The sequence below is a fragment of the Anolis carolinensis genome, unplaced genomic scaffold, assembly GCF_035594765.1.
Source record: "Anolis carolinensis isolate JA03-04 unplaced genomic scaffold, rAnoCar3.1.pri scaffold_9, whole genome shotgun sequence".
NCBI lineage: Eukaryota > Metazoa > Chordata > Lepidosauria > Squamata > Dactyloidae > Anolis > Anolis carolinensis.
The window spans coordinates 2,415,193-2,433,373 of NW_026943820.1; the positions used below are offsets into that span (position 1 = coordinate 2,415,193).

The window sequence follows — 18,181 nt, forward strand, 5'->3', positions numbered from 1 at the left end:
GCGCGTTAAACACCTTACAACTTAGTGATGCTTCTTCCAGAGCAGATATGTCCAAGTAAAGCCGTTTGCTCAACATCTTTACAGAACTAGAACCAAAAAGTAACACGCCCAAGCTGCGCATGGATATACATATCCATGCACATTAAACTCCTTAAAACTTAGTGATGCTTCTTCCAGAGCAGATATGTCCAAGTAAAGCCTTGTCTGCACAACACCTTCACAGAACTAGGACCAAAAAGTAACATGCCCAAGCTGCGCATGGATATACATATCCATGCGCATTAAACTCCTTAAAACTTAGTGATGCTTCTTCCAGAGCAGATATGTCCAAGTAAAGCCTTGTCTGCACAACACCTTTACAGAACTAGGACCAAAAAGTAACATGCCCAAGCTGCGCATGGATATACATATCCATGCGCATTAAACACCTCAAAACTTAGTGATGCTTCTTCCAGAGCAGATATGTCCAAGTAAAGCCTTGTTTGCTCAACATCTTTGCAGAACTAGGAACAAAAGCAAAGAAGAGATATCATATTTTACTTCTGCAATATACTGTTAAGTCATTTCACGAACAGGATTGTGATCTCTCTTGGATTTCCACAAAAGAGAGACATACTGCGCATGAGAAAACCGATGCAATCAATTAATCAGCCAGAATAATGCGTTGTTGAAAGCACAGGCAGCCCTTGGGTTCTGAAATCTGAACATCCAAAACTGGCGAAAAGAAGGAGGGAAGGGAGTTTGTGCAAGAATCCAAACTCACACACTAAACCCACAGCATCCCATGCTCCACACCCAAGAGGAAACACTTTCAGTGCAAGACAGAGAGGGAGGCTGACAAGCAGATGAAAAAAAAGCTGGAGGGAAACCAGGCCTCTTTGTTCCTTCGCAGATGTTCTGGAAGCGAATAAAAAACAAAACAAAGCGAGCAGAAGTGCGGAGGAGCGGCACCACCGGCAACACCAGCGCCGCCTCCTCCTCCTCCTCTCCTTCCCTCGGCTGACACCGACGCAGCCAGGATGTCTGGAGTCTATCTCCAGAGCCGGATCAGAATGTCCCTGCTCCGTAATGCTCTTTCCCTCCCTTCACTGCAAGCAATAAAAGCCCTGCCAGCAAACTTGTGAGATCCTCTGCAAGGCACGAAGACAAAGATGCAACCAAAGGCAACGAGAGCCATAAAGTAGAGCTCAAAAGTTATCGGTCACATCTGGAGATGATAGGCAACTCCATGGCAAAGGGATCCACGTTTTTAGTATGCGTCTACACCAGGCATGGGCCAACTTCAGCCCTCTATGTGTTTTGGACTGCCACTCCTACCAGCTGTTAGGAACCATAGGAATTGCAATCCAAAACACCTGAAAAGCCAAGAAGAACACTTCCATATGACGCACAACATTTCTAGTGCGGCACATGCATCCAGAAGCATGGTGTTTGCACTGTAGCCCTGGAACATACACCTTTTCGCCCAATGTTGTGGTTCAATCTGATGATGAAGGGGGATGTGGGTTTATGCAGGCTGATCCAGGAAATGTTGAAGACTCTGAATTGTCAGTTGAAGGCTCTGAATTGTCAGTGAAAGGGAAGTCCCAGGCTAGCAGGGAAGCATAAGTTGTTGATAAACAGAATAGTAGTGAGGCAGAAATTAGTAATAATAGGATTCAGAACATCAACAAGTCCCAGGTGGCTCTGGCAGCGAGTCAGAGGAGTCTTCCTTAGATAGAGATACAAGGTTAAGGTTAAGAGATCATCATCCCAGACGTTCTCTTAGAATAGCTGGCAAATGTGTGGGAACTCATAAAACATAATTCAGACTCAATCGAACTCAATCTACTCTCAAGGCGCCTGGATCTGAAGAAACCTTCATCTCCCCCCATTCTCCTCCAAAGACCACTCCTGCCTATTCTCATGGAAACGGATATCACGTTCTCCCACTGCCTGGGAACAGTCTGGAGATTCCAAAACATCTCCCTCCAGGCCCTTGCTATCATCCATAGACTCCAAGGAAATGACAGCCCCTTCCTCATCCTTTGAGCACTCAGAAAACTCATCCAATGCAATGAGAGACACAACCAAAACAAGCCATTCATTTCATTTTGGCTTTAGCGCCCTTTTTGTGCTACAATTCTCAGAATCACTACAAAGAAAGAGTCCCCGCAAGAGCAGATTCTGGCTCTTCTCATCTTTGGACGGCGGCTGGAGAAGGAAACCCCGTCCCAGTGAAAGCACAAGCCTGGGTTGTTGTTTGTCTTCTTCTCCCTCCGGAGCCAGAAGTGTCGGTCCGACAAAGAGGCCCTGTCCCGGGACGGAGCGGCTGCTCCACTTGACAATGACATCACCAGGAAGGTCAATCCCTCCGTTGAGCTCGGCATGAATGGGGAATCTGTCTCCTCGCTCCGGCATCAGCTGTCTCGTGGCCCAAGCCCTTAGGAAGCCACAGAAGGGCAACCGCCTCCCAAACACCAAACAGCTGGCTGGGAAACGATGGAGCAAACTGGGAGGCAGAGCAGTCCAAATGGCATGTCAGAATTAACTAGCGCAGGCATGGGCAAACTTCGTCCCTCCATGTGTTTTGGACCGCAACTCATCCGTCAGGAGAGACCGGATTGCGTTTCTACTACTACTACTTTATTCTTGTATCCCGCCCCATCTCCCCGGGGGGACTCGGGGCATCTTACATGGGGATCAAGCCCAGCAATCTATACACATAATAAAAGTGAAAATCTGAATGTGTATATGTGGCACGGGTGTCCGCTCACACAGACAGCCTCCGGCCTCCACAAACAGGCTATGGTTCGCAGTGCTGAGGAGCCACCAAGTCACATTGCAGGTTACAGCAAGCACATCCCAGAGTTCCTTTTGCTCTTCATTTGCATGACCCCGCCCACTGCCTCTCCCTTAACCCTTTCCTGTTCTTTTCTATGGCACACAGTAGACAGAGGAATCAATCAGCAACTGAACATACTAGAGAGAGAAGTTTGGGGAGAATTCACCATGATTTATAGGAGTTGTAGGGACTGGGATGTATAGTCCACCTGCAATCTAAGAGCACCCTGAATCCCACCAAAGATGGACCTGAACTAACTTGGCACACAGACCCAACATGGCCAACTGTGAATCCTGGAAGGTGTTTCAGGAAAATTGCCCTGGGAATCTGGGAGTTGTAGTTCACCCTTACCCAGAGAACACTGAACCCAGCACATAATGGATCTGGAGGGCAGAGGAGCCCCAAGGACAGCTAATGACTCTGAACAAAGGATGCCCCCAGGCAAGAGACAAACCTTTCCAATGCTAATTAGGGTGATTAACTGAAACATTAGCGCTGGCTTCCAACTGACAAAGGACTCTTGTCACACCCTGAACTCTCCACAGATATAGTATATTTACTTTCCTTGCCTAGTTTTTCCATGCCTCACAACCTGCCATAGATGTGGGCGAAATGTCAGGAGAGAATACTTCTGGAACATGGCCACAAAGCCTGAAAGACATACCGTGTTTCCCCGAAAATAAGACAGTGTCTTATATTAATTTTTGCTCCCAAAGATGCTCTAGGTCTTATTTTCAGGCAATGTCTTATTTTTCCATGAAGAAGAATTCACATTTATTGTTCAACAAAAAAATTGAACATTTATTATATACTGTACAGTAGTTGTCATCACAAACCAGCATAACCAGACAAACTGTGAATCCTATCAAAAATTTCTTGTTACTACCAATATTTCCATGTATAACACTTTATGGTATGTACATTTACCGATCCTGCATGCTCTGGTGTTCTGTTCGATGGGCATGCTTCCAAACAAAAACTTTGCTAGGTCTTACTTTCGGGGAGACCTTATATTTAGCAATTCAGCAAAACCTCTACTAGGTCTTATTTTCTGGGGATGTCTTATTTTAGGGGAAACAGGGTACAACAAAGGGCTCAGGCTGTGGCGCAGGCTGGAGAGCAGCTGCAATCATTCACTGCAATGAATCACTCTGACCAGGAGGTCATGAGTTCGAGGCCCACTCGGAGCCTATGTTTGTCTTGTCTTTGTTCTATGTTAAAAGGCATTGAATGTTTGCCTATATGGTAATGTGATCGCCCTGAGTCCCCTTCGGGGTGAGAAGGGAGGAATATGAATGCTGTAAATAAATAATAATAAATAATACAACCACCCTGTGATCCCGGCCATGAAAGCCTTCGACAACACGACCTATTATAGCTTGGGACAGCTTCCATCCGAACGCACGAGCAAAACGTCAGCCCGAAATCCCACTACGCTGGACGCCCTCCGACATGCTTTCCTTTGCATACTTTCCAGCTAAGCCAAGCCTTTAATGTCAGCTCTCATTTGCACTCGGGGCCTTTGCATCCGGCGCCAACTCCAAGGTGGCAAAGCTCACCCAGAGAGGCCCAGGTTTCCAGGATTTGCCCATTGGCGTCCATCCATCAAGCCCCACTGGCATTTTGCTTCTCTCAGCAGCACCGGGAGGACAGCAAATCCGCAGCTGCTTTGCAGGACCCACCAAGCCTCCAACTCCCGTGACTCCTTCAACACAAGTGGCAAAAGGCGGCAGATTGATGAGCAACAACGTGTGTTTTCTGCAGCGTTGCAACCGCATGAATCATGCTGCTCCTTAGCATAAAAACATATTGGTTTGGATTCCAAATTCTGAGCATGAAAACTAGCCTGAAGTAAACATGGAAGTGCTACAAGATATTTGATTAGTTTTAAGCATTTTAAGTTATGGTAATTGAGGGGTTGCTTAATTCCTATTAGTCTTTGGATGCTGTGGATTCAGGGTGAGGCGGGTAACACATTCATTATTATTATTTCATTATGACACAGCAAACAAGATAGACATGCTAGATTTCATATCACAAAATCACAAGTCAAACACTTCCCAAGCGTCTAGGACTGTGTGATGTATTATTATTATTATTATTATTATTATTATTATTATTATTATTATTGTATGACACAGCAAACAAGATAGATATGCTGGATTTCATATCACAAAACCACAAGTCAAACACTTCCCAAGCGTCTAGGACTGTGTGATGTATTTTCGGATGATGCTCACATATCCCAGTCGGGTGGCCTTTTGCAGTTGGCCGATCGTAATTTTGTCAATGCCTATTGTATCCAAATGCCGGCTGAGATCTTTTGGCACGGCACCCAATGTGCCCATCACCACCGGGACCACCTGCACTGGTTTCTGCCAGAGTCTTTGAAGTTCAATCTTGAGGTCCTGATAGCTGCTGAGTTTCTCCTGTTGTTTTTTGTCAATGCGACTGTCACCTGGGATGGCAACATCAATGTTATTATTATTATTAATAATAATACAGTAGAGTCTCACTTATCCAAGCTAAATGGGCCGGCAGAAGCTTGGATAAGCGAATATCTTGGATAATAAGGAGGGATTAAGGAAAAGCCTATTAAACATCAAATTACATTATGATTATACAAATTAAGCACCAAACATCATGTTATACAACAAATTTGACAGAAAAAGTAGTTCAATACACAGTAATGCTATGTAGTAATTACTGTATTTATGAATTTAGCACCAAAATATCACGATGTATTGAAAACATTGACTACAAAAATGCGTTGGATAATCCAAAACATTGGATAAGTGAGTGTTGGATAAGTGAGACTCTACCAGGCCTGTAGCGAGGGGGCGGTTTTAGGGGTTCAACCCCCCCCCCCCGAAATTTTTCAGGTTATAAAAAAAACCTGGTTTACTCATGAATTTTAACTGGTTAACCAAATCCCCATGCTAAGTCTATGAGACGCAAAACATTAAGAGTCCCTCCAGGCACTATTTCAAACAGATATTGACAGGTTTGTAGCGGGGAGAGGTGTGTGCTAGGGGTTCAACCCCCCCCCCCCCCCCCGAAATTTTCAAAACCCCTCCCGAAATTTTTTTCTGGCTACGGCCCTGGACTCTACTGTATATGGATTATCATCATCATTATTATTATTATCATTATTATTATTATTATTATTATTATTTGATTCAGTGGTTTTGTTGTTTACTGCATGGGAAAAAATGCACATTACATTTATATATATATAGATTATTATTATTTTTAATAGTAAGTTATTTGGTTCAGTGTTTTTGTTGTTTACTCCATGGGAAAAAAGCACATTACATTTATATATGTGTGTGTGTGTGTTCTTTTGCTTTCTGCTGAGAGAGGGAACAGGTGCCGGCGGAGTGTTTCCCGGCACATGAAGTATCTGCCGAGACCGTCTGTCATCGCACGCATGTCAGCAGGGGAGGCTCACATCTGTTTCCCTGCAGCAGCGTTTGTCATCAAGAGCGAGGGGCCGGGCTCCCGACGGGTGGCCCCAAAGGCTTCTTGGGGACCCTTTGGGGTGGGTGCTGGTCCTCAGTGTTCTCCTCTGGCAAATGAAGGGAAAACCGCTCTCGGCTCCCAGGAGACAGTCAAGTTGTGTCACCAGGCTGCAATCCCTCCGCCCTCCCTTTACTCCCTGGCAGGCTTTTGTGCCGCTGAGCGGCGGTTCCTGCTTGTTTTGGCAACCGGGGAAGCATCTGCGCATGGAAAAACTTCCAGTTTGGCTCTGACGCCGCCGCACTGAACTTGGGGATCTGGAGAGTGTCTTTCACGCAAAGAGGCGGTGGAAGGGCAAAGGGATTGGCTGGGAGCATCCCGGGAGGGCCAGGCATGGACAGCCAGTCCCTGGGTTACAAATAACTCACTTACATACGAGGGTTGAATGAAAAAGTAATGCCTCCGCCTTCGTAACTCCTCAGCAGATGGCTGCACTGGTCTGCGGCAGGTCCTGGCTTGTTCAGTAGACTCTCCTCTACAGTTCCATTTGGGGGGAAGCCTTAACATTGAACAGTTGTGTTGTTAAAGTGCCAAGTATGGAACCCTGCGCAGACGGTCGGTCAATGCGACTTAAGCAAGATGCAGTCACTTGCATTCTTTGGTGAATCTCCTTTGGGGCGACACCTTCTGCTGTCAAGATTTCAGTAACTGCACGTTGCTTAAGCCGCATTGACCGACCGTCTACGCAGGGTTCCATACTTTGCACTTTAACAACACAACCGTCCAATGCCAAGGCTTCCCCGTCTGCGCAGGGTTCCATACTTTGCACTTTAACAACACAACCGTTCAATGCCAAGGCTTCCCTGTCTGTGCAGGGTTCCATGCTTCACACTTTAACAACACAACCGTTCAATGCCAAGGCTTCCCCGTCTGCGCAGGGTTTCATACTTCGCACTTTAACAACACAACCGTTCAATGCCAAGGCTTCCCCGTCTGCGCAGGGTTTCATACTTCGCACTTTAACAACACAACCGTTCAATGCCAAGGCTTCCCCGTCTGCGCAGGGTTTCATACTTCGCACTTTAACAACACAACCGTTCAATGCCAAGGCTTCCCCGTCTGCGCAGGGTTTCATACTTCGCACTTTAACAACACAACCGTTCAATGCCAAGGCTTCCCCGTCTGCGCAGGGTTTCATACTTCGCACTTTAACAACACAACCGTTCAATGCCAAGGCTTCCCCGTCTGCGCAGGGTTCCATACTTTGCACTTCAACAACACAACCGTTCAATGCCAAGGCTTCCCTGTCTGCGCAGGGTTCCATACTTTGCACTTTAACAACACAACCGTTCAATGCTAAGGCTTCCCCGTCTGCGCAGGGTTCCATACTTTGCACTTTAACAACACAACCGTTCAATGCCAAGGCTTCCCTGTCTGTGCAGGGTTCCATGCTTCACACTTTAACAACACAACCGTTCAATGCCAAGGCTTCCCCGTCTGCGCAGGGTTCCATACTTTGCACTTTAACAACACAACCGTTCAATGCCAAGGCTTCCCCGTCTGCGCAGGGTTCCATGCTTCACACTTTAACAACACAACCGTTCAATGCCAAGGCTTCCCTGTCTGTGCAGGGTTCCATGCTTCACACTTTAACAACACAACCGTTCAATGCCAAGGCTTCCCCGTCTGCGCAGGGTTCCATACTTTGCACTTTAACAACACAACCGTTCAATGCCAAGGCTTCCCCGTCTGCGCAGGGTTCCATACTTTGCACTTTAACAACACAACCGTTCAATGCTAAGGCTTCCCCGTCTGCGCAGGGTTCCATGCTTCACACTTTAACAACACAACCGTTCAATGCCAAGGCTTCCCTGTCTGTGCAGGGTTCCATGCTTCACACTTTAACAACACAACCGTTCAATGCCAAGGCTTCCCCGTCTGCGCAGGGTTCCATACTTTGCACTTTAACAACACAACCGTTCAATGCCAAGGCTTCCCCGTCTGCGCAGGGTTCCATCCTTCGCACTTTAACAACACAACCGTTCAATGCCAAGGCTTCCCTGTCTGTGCAGGGTTCCATGCTTCACACTTTAACAACACAACCGTTCAATGCCAAGGCTTCCCCGTCTGCGCAGGGTTCCATACTTTGCACTTTAACAACACAACCGTTCAATGCCAAGGCTTCCCCGTCTGCGCAGGGTTCCATACTTTGCACTTTAACAACACAACCGTTCAATGCCAAGGCTTCCCTGTCTGCGCAGGGTTCCATACTTTGCACTTTAACAACACAACCGTTCAATGCTAAGGCTTCCCCGTCTGCGCAGGGTTCCATACTTGGCACTTTAGCAACACAACCGTTCAATGCCAAGGCTTCCCCGTCTGCGCAGGGTTCCATACTTTGCACTTTAACAACACAACCGTTCAATGCTAAGGCTTCCCGCCAAATGGAACTGACTGTAGAGGAGAGTCTACTTGACAAGCCAGGACCTGCTGCATACCAGGACTGCTATCTCTTGAGGAGTTACGACGGTGGAGGCATTACTTTTCATTCAACCCTTGTATGTTTTGCAAAGGGGCATCACATAGCGAAACCTATCACATAGCGAAATCGATCATTATTTCATTCGTTAGGTCAAAATTTTACAAATGTTTCACAATCTATATTTATATTATCGATATTATTGATAGCTATATCTATATTAAAAGTCAGTGTTTGTATGTGGCGGTGTATGCTGTGGTGTATGTGGCAGCTTTTTGATTGGCCGCCACTTCCACAGGCCACTGTGACTGCCAAGAATGACATGCCTGGCCCAAACTTGGCACACATAACCCCCAAGATACACTTTACATCCTGGTGCTGTTTGGGGGAGGATGGGCCACAGATGATGGGATTTGCAGTACCTTCACTCATTTCCTGAGAGCACTGCGACTCCCACCAATGACGAATCAATACCAAACTTGGCACACAAAGCGCTCATGACCCACTCTACATCTTGGTGCAGTTTGGAAGAGTTTGGACCATGGATGATGGGATTTGCAGTACCCTCACTCACTTCCTGAGAGCACTGCGACTCCCACCAACGACTGATCAAAACCAAACTTGGCACAGAGAGCCCCCATGACCCACTCTACATCCTGGTGCAATTTGGAAGAGTTTGGGCCATGGATGATGGGACTTGCAGTATCTGCACTCACTTCCTGAGACCACAGTGACTCCCACCAACGGCAAATTGGTACCAAACTTGGCACATAGAGCCCCCATGACCCAATCTACATCCTGGTGCGATTTGGAAGAGTTTGGACCATGGATGATGGGACTTACAATACCTTCACTCACTTCCTGAGAGCACTGCGACTCCCACCAACGGCGAATTCGTACCAAACTTGGTACACAGAGCCCCCATGATCCACTCTACATTCTGGTGCAATTTGGAAGAGTTTGGACCATGGATGATGGGACTTACAGTACCTTCACTCACTTCTTGAGACCACTGCGACTCCCACCAATGACTGATCAAAAGCAAACTTGGCACACAGAGCCCCCATGACCCACTCTACATCCTGGTGCAGTTTGGAAGAGTTTGAGCCATGGATGATGGGACTTGCAGTATCTGCACTCTCTTCCTGAGACCACTGTGGCTCTCACCAATGACTGATCAAAACCAAACTTGACACACAGAGCCCCCATGACCTACTCTACATCCTGGCGCTGTTTGGAGGGAGATGGACCATGGATGATGGGACTTGCATATGGGAGTTGTAGTTCAACCACACCCACTGAACCCAGCTGACATTGGATCTAGACTACACTCGGAACACAGACAAACAACGCTTTCCCAAATGACCCCAAGCTAGTTTAAAATATTTTGGAACACCCCCAACATGAGTCACGTCGAGCCAAGGTTCCTAGCACACACAAAAAACAAATCCAAGATTGTTTTTGCAAGAGTTAGCAATGCAACAAAAGGGTATTGACTCAAAGGGCAAAGATTAGGCCACATTTATGACAGCCCTCCCATGCGCTTCTGCGAAGGAGTTTATTATGAACGGCAGCTGTCCCTTCCAGCCCCGAGGGAGGAAAGAAAGCTCAGATGAAATGCAAACAGCCCCTTCTTTTCTGAAAGCCTTCCCAGTTCACAGAAGCACGGCAAACCCGGGCATTTCCCCCTTCCTCTTGCACAGCTGACTTGCACATTGCAAAGAGAGAGAGAGAGAAAGAAGTCAATCAGCTTGGAAACATAACCTCTGGAGGCTGGGCTTCCGTTTGACACATGCGCTGGCAGGAGCAGCACCGACTGGTTTGGGTTCCCTTGAAAGCAAGCGCCAGTCTCTGGAGAGGCTTCCTCCAAGATGTGAGAAATGCACGGCCATTGGCCTGGGAGGAATTCCCAAGGCTTGGCAAGAGGAAGAACTACGTAAACGTACTCTTTTTAAGTCCCCAAAACCAGCATGGTTTGTGCGCATGACCTGGAAAGTCATGTTTACAAAGACACACAGTATCGTTGCTAAAGTGAAGCTTTTGAAACCATTTGCAAAAACAAAACACAAACTTTACTGAGATCAATTTGGAGAAGTAGCTTTCCAAACTATTTTTGTGTGTGGTTTCTGGTAACAACAACAACAATAACTTAATAATTTTATACATATACATATATATATAAATATAATGTGTGTGTTTTTCCCCATGGAGTAAACAACAAAACCCCTAAACCAAATAACTTAATAATTAATCATATATAATCATAAGCACACACACACACACACACACACAATGTGCATTTTTCCCATGCAGTAAACAACAAAACCACTGAACCAAATAACTTAATTATTAATAATATTAATCTATATATATATACATTTAATACGCATTTAACCCATGAAGTAAACAACAAAACCACTGAACCAAATAACTTAATTATATGTGTGTGTGTGTGTGTGTGTGTTTGCAATGTGCATTTTTCCCAAAAACTACTGATCCAAATAATAGTTAATAATAATAATAATAATAATATTCCATACATATAAAAATGTATTTTTCCCATGCAGTAAACAACAAAACCATTGAACCAATAATAATAATAATCATCATCATCATCATCATCATCATCATCATCATCATCATCATCATCATCATCATCATCATCTCTATATATAAAATGTAGTGTGCATTTTCCCATGGAGTAAACAATGAAACCACTGAACCAAATAACTTAATAGTTAATAATAATAATAATAATAACCCATATATATAAAAATGTAATGTGCATTTTCCCATGGAGTAAACAATGAAACCACTGAACCAAATAACTTAATAGTTAATAATAATAATAATAATAATAACCCATATATATAAAAATGTAATGTGCATTTTTCCCATGCAGTAAACAACGAAACCACTGAACCAAATAACTGAATTAATAATAATAATCTATATATATAAAAATGTAATGTGCATTTTTCCCATGCAGTAAACAACAAAACCACTGAACCAAATAATTAATAATAATAATAATCTATCTATATATAAATTTAATGTGCATTTTACCCATGAAGTAAACAACAAACCACATTATATAAATGTAATGTGCATTTTTCCCATGAAGTAAACAACAAACCACTGAACCAAATAACTTAATAATAATAATCCATATATATATAAATGTAATGTGCATTTTTCCCATGCAGTAAACAACGAAACCACTGAACCAAATCGCACTCAATTTGGCCACCAAAGACATAGTCATCCAATCTATGCCTTTCAATCAAAAAAAATCTAGAGAAACAAAGTCCAAATAACAGAAAAGCCCCAATTGCTTACTGCGCATGCGCAGAGGCCCCCAGGAACTGAAACAACTACATTACCCAGAGGACCTCGTAGCTGTGCCCTGAGCCTAACACCACTTTTAAAATACGTTGCCATGGTGGAACAGCCTTGCAGCTTCAAAGCCAGGCTGCTTCCTAACCAGAGGGATCCTAACCACAAGACTACGCCACAGCAACACGTGGCCGGGCACAGCTAGTAAATAATAATAATAGTAATAATAATAATAATAACGAAACCCAGCATATATATCTCATTTGCTGTGTCATATTATGTCTTTGTGTCAATAATAATAACTTTATTTTCCTGCAGAGACTCGGGGCAACTAACATGGGTCCAAGCCCAGATAAGCACAATAAAACAGGATAAAATAAATACAGAACAAAACAAGCATCAGCAACGAGAAAATGTAAACAGAATAATACTATAATGCACCCTCACACACACAAACAAGATCACAATGCCAAACTTTTTACAAAGTCTATCCATTTATCAATCACTGCCTTTCTCTCCCACGCTAGGGGTGCATCTACATGGCAGAATTAACACAGTTTGACACCACTTTATCTGCCAGGGCTCAATAATAAGAATTGTGTAAAAATTTACTAAATGCAGCAGCTTTTCTATCTACCTCATCCATGAATTTTACATTTTCTGTGCTTTGCACTTTGGCCCGGCTTGCCTTCATTTAAAACTTTGTACTGTTTTTACACTTTATTTTATTACGCCGTTGCTGCTATGTTTTGCTTTACTTTGCAATTGTATGGGCACTTTATTAGGTGCTGTTGTGTGCCTTGTTTGTATTTAATGCTGTTTTATTGTAATTGTTATTACAGTAGAGTCTCACTTATCAAAGACTCACTTATCCAACATTCTGGATTATCCAAGGCATTTTTGTAGTCAATGTTTTCAATACATCGTGATATTTTGGTGCTAAATTCGTAAATACAGTAATTACAACATAGCATTACTGCGTATTGAAATACTTTTTCTCTCAAATTTGTTGTATAACATGATGTTTTGGTGCTTAATTTGTAAAATCATAACCTAATTTGATGTTTAATAGGCTTCTCCTTAATCTCTCTTTATTATCCAACATATTCACTTATCCAACTATCTTCCGGCCCGTTTATGTTGGATAAGTGAGACTCTACTGTATTATTATTATTAAGAAATGCCCATGACAGGTTCATCTTAAAGTCACCATTCAAGTCAGAAATCCCTACTAAACGGTACCCAGCAAAGACAAAACGTGACGGCACCCAATGCTAAGCATAGTCTGGATTTGGATAGTATTTGGATGGAAGACCACCAGCAAAGACTAGGTGTTTCAGGCCCTGTTTCAGAGGAAGGAACTGGCAAAACCACATGCTATTCCTGGGCCAGAAGTCAACAGGTGATGTGAGGCACATGCAGACACAGGCCCAAGTGTTGCACGTTACACCAATTAGTACTGTGAGGTCAGGAGGAAACCCGATACCACCCATGACTCCAAAACAGCCCTGGGGAGAGAAGCCCAACACAGTGGAGCCGGGAAGCAAACCCCTAACAACACACAGCTAATCTCCAGGAGGATTTAGTAACACGAGTGGGGCAGCACATTCTTTCCAGCTTCTGGTCTTGGGTGAGCGAGCCACCTGTGCGCCAGAGACGGCCTCCCAGAAGCCGGCGTTTGCTTTTCCATGGGAGAACCACACTCTCGGCACTCTCACGTCCCTTGGCATGTTGTTTTGACTAAGAGGTCAATCAATGGCTTTGCTAGAAAGCGCCAGGCACTTGGCCCCTGCTTCCATCCAGAAGTACCATCGCAGGCGAGAAGACACTGGACCATCAATGGAGAGCCTTACCTTTTGGAGGTCCTGCGGCACGGCCGCTTTGCCCGCCAGCACCAGGGCGGCACACTCTGGGCACGCTCCAATGGTCAGCCGCTTGCCGTCGTCCACTAGCAAACTACCAGGCGCCCGGAAGGAGCAGAGGAAGACGGGCAGGCGGGCAACCTCGACGGCTTTTAATCCCAGGCAACGTTTCCGCTCCTGCCGGCAGAAGAAGCAGACGAAGGTCTCCACTTTGTACTGCCTGGACCAGGGGCTGCTGGGGTGAGGAGCGTGGCTGCTCTCGTACTGGAGCCACTGGCCCAGCAAGTCGTGGTGGCACAACACACAGGCCGACACGATTCCCGTGGAGTCAGCCGGACGGGCCCGCGGTGCCGGCGGGTACACCGTCAGGAAGGGGAAGAACGGCTCCTTCTCGCCAAAGCGGCCCGGAGGGTTAACGCTCAGCTGGCACTCCTTACTGGACGGTGATGGTCCTAATTCAGCCCCACAGATGTAACAAATAGACGCCGGGCCCGGTTTGGCCAAAACGGAGTGCCTGGCGGGGATGACGGTGTCCGTGCTTGCAAAGACCCGGTGATACCTGCCTAGGAAGCTCTGGATGGATGTGATGAAGTCCTCGTTGCGGGATGCTCGGTACATGGCCCACAGGTCGCACAGGACGCCGAAGCACTTGGGGCAGCTGCGGACCTCCCAGCGCTTGTCGGGACCCTTGGCGTTGGGGGGGCAGGGCAGGAGGCGGAGGAAGGGGAAGTGCATGGTGCCCTCGGCGTCACCGTTGGGGACCTTCGCCGGGACGGGGCGGCCTTCCTCAGCGGCGTATTCCTCCCCGCACAGGTAGCAGGCCTCTTGCCGAGGGGTTGCCGTCGTGGAGGGCTTGGCGGCGGGGTCCAAGGGCACCACGTAGAGGCGCTGCAGGACGGGCACGCCGGCCGCTTGGAAGCCCTGCCACTGCTGCGCCAGGGATGCGGCGCAGGCGGCGCAGGCGACGGTGGTGCCGGTGGCGGGACTGATGGGCAGGGCGCCCGGTGGCGGGGTGTGGAGCCACAAGAAGGGGAAGAATGGCGCACCGGAGGCCTGTTCCTGCTTCTGGACGTGGAGCTGATGCCGGGCGCCCGGTGGGAGAAGAGTCCCGCAAACATAGCAGGCCACTTCGCTCGTGGATGGCAGAGAAGGCAGCGGCGGATATCGAGAGCCATTCATGGCCTTGTTATCCGCGATGTCGACTTCTTCGCTCTCCTCCTGGCTCCGTCCTCTTCCTCCGTCCCTCGAGAAGAGAAGATGCGGCTTCTTCTTCTCCTTCTTGTCTTGAGGTCCTTGAGTGGGTCCTTGAGTGGGTCCTTGAGTGGGTCCCACCTTCCTCTCTCTGCCCCAAGGCTCCTCCCAAGGGGGTTCCGTCTCGGAAAGCGAGGACAGCTCAGAGTCCAGGAAAGGGGTCTCCTTCTCCTCCTCTTCCTCCTCCTCTTCTCCGCCCTCGAAGTCCCAGTCTTGGGGTCCCGCGGAGGGTCCCCCGGGGGGGCCGGCTTCCCCTTGGTGGGGCCTCTTGAGCCAGTAGAGCCTCTTCTCCACGGGGGTGCGGCTCCTCTCGAAGGCGTCCCACTGCTCGGTCAAGAAGCAGCGACAGACAGCACAGACCAGGGCAAAACCTTCGCCGCTCACCGCCTGGGCGCCCGGGGCCGGGTCCTGGTGGCGCAAAAAGGGGAAAAAGGGGGAAGAAGAGCCTCGGGGAGCCTGGACCTGCAGCCTGAGCTCCTTGCCCCTCCGGATGCCGCCTCCGCAGACGAAGCAGCGCAGTAAGGGGTCTGGAGACCCCCGAGAAGGAGAAGGAGGAGGAGGAGAAGACCCCAAGGCGTTGGTGGAGGCTCTTCCTCGTTCCTCCTCCTCCACGGCAGCCATCAGGCGCTGCTTGCGGGAGAGAGGGGCTTCCTCCGGGCCCGGCGGGGGGCTCATCTCGGACCCCACGAAACACAGAAGAGGAAGAAGAAGAGGAGGAGGAGAGAGGCGGCGCGCAGGAGCCCAGCCTGGCTCATTCTGCCGGCGCCGGGCGGGCTCCGATTGCCAGTAATGCAGCTCAGCTGAGTTCCTCCCGCAAGGCTTGGCTCCTTCGCCTCCAAACCAAACCAAAGGGGAAAACAAAGGGGTCTCTTTGACCCTCTTGCAGACCCCCACCAAGGAGACTTGGCCTCTTGGCTCTTCTCTGGAAGAAGGAGCCAAGAAAGCGTCCTTCTGCGCCCAGCCCGCCTCTCTCTCTCTCTCTCTCTCTCTCTCTCTCTCTCTGTGACTCCAAGTTGTGAGTGGGAGGGAGCAGAGGAAGGGGAGGGCCTTTGGGGAGGGGGCTCTTCCCAGGCTGGGCTCCAGCCCCTCCCTCGCCTCCCTCCTCACCAAATACTACCATTATTAGGACTGGTATTAGTCTTGTCAAACTTTGCAAAACTTTGCTGCACACTCGGACCCCCCTCCCTTCCCTTGAACAAAATACTATCATCATTATTATTATCAAACTTTGCTGCACACTCGGACCCCCCCCCTCTCCTCCCTTCCCTTTAACAAGATATTATTATTATTAATATTATTATCAAACTTTGCAAAACTTTGCTACACACTCGGACCCCCCCCCCCTCTGCAAGCCCCACTCCTCTCCCTTGAACAAAATATTATTATTATTATTATTATTATTATTGCAAAACTTTGCTGCACACTCGGACCCCCCCCCCTCTGCGAGGCCCCTCCCCTCTCTCCTCATTTATTTATTTTATTTATTTACTTCCCTTTAACAAAATACTATCACTATTATTATTATTATCATCAAACTTTGCAAAACTTTATTGCACACTCGGATCCACCACCCCTCGCGAAGCCCCACCCCTCCCTTCCCTTGAACAAAATACTATCATTTTTATTATTATTAATCAAACTTTGCTGCACACTCGGACCCCCTCCCTTCCCTTTAACAAGATATTATTATTATTATTATTATTATTATTATTATTATTATTATTATTATTATTAAACTTTGCTGCACACTTGGACTCACCCTCCTCCCTTCCTTTGAACAAAATACTAATTATTATTGTTGTTGTTGTTGTTAAACTTTGCAAAACTTTGCTGCACACCCGGACCATCCTCCCCTCCCTCCTCCCTTCCCTTGAACAAAATACTATCGTTATTATTATTATTATTATTATTATTATTATCAAACTTTGCTGCACACTCGGACCCCCCTCCCTTCCCTTTAACAAGATATTATTATTATTATTATTATTATTATTATTATTATTATTATTATTAAACTTTGCAAAACTTTGCTGCACACTCTGACCCTACCCCCTCCTCCCTTCCCTTTAACAAGATATTATTATTATTATTATTATTATTATTATTATTATTATTATTATTATTATCAAACTTTAAAACTTTGCTGCACACTTGGACCACCCTCCCCTCCCTTCCCTTTAACAAGATATTATTATTATTATTATTATTATTATTATTATTATTATTATTTTCAAACTTTGCCAAACTTTGCTGAACACTTGGACCCCACCTCTGTAAGCCCCCCCTCCTCCTTTCCCTTGAACAAAATACTATTGTTATTCTTATTATTATTATTATTAAACTTTGGAAAACTTTGCTGCACACACCCCCCTCTCTGCGAAGCCCCTCCCCTCCCTTCCTTTTCACAAAATACTATCATTATTATTGTTATCAAACTTTGCTGCACACACCTGCCACCCTGCCCAAGGATTCTGCATCCACAGCACAACTATCCACACTTTGAAAACATTACAAAATTATTATTATTATTATTATTAATATCAAAGTTTTAAAACTTTGTTGTACAGTCGGCCCACCATATCCATGGGTTTACATCCACAGTTCAACTATCCACACTTTGAAAACATTACAAAATTATTATTATTATTATTAATATCAAAGTTTTAAAACTTTGTTGTGCAGTCGGCCCACCATATCCATGGGTTTACATCCACAGTTCAACTATCCACACTTTGAAAACATTACAAAATTATTATTATTATTATTAATATCAAAGTTTTAAAACTTTGTTGTACAGTCGGCCCACCATATCCATGGGTTTACATCCACAGTTCAACTATCCACACTTTGAAAACATTACAAAATTATTATTATTATTAATAATAATAATAATAATAATGTTTTAAAACTTTGTCGTACAGTTGTCCCACCACGGGTTCTGCATCTGTGGTTCACCTATCCACACCTTGA

The 18,181-nt window shown here is 46.1% G+C and overlaps 1 protein-coding gene across 2 annotated transcripts in view; it reads right to left on the reverse strand.

The window, feature by feature from the left end:
* gse1 (Gse1 coiled-coil protein) overlaps positions 1–16,186 on the reverse strand; it is a 417,176-nt gene extending 400,990 nt beyond the window's left edge. For both annotated transcript variants that reach the window (XM_003227120.4, XM_008120256.3), the window contains exon 1: positions 13,952–16,186. In XM_003227120.4, coding sequence (XP_003227168.3) covers positions 13,952–15,886 — 1,935 coding nt within the window. In that variant the 5' untranslated portion in view covers positions 15,887–16,186. The remainder of the gene's footprint in view (positions 1–13,951) is intronic.
* Positions 16,187–18,181: the final 1,995 nt, after the last annotated feature.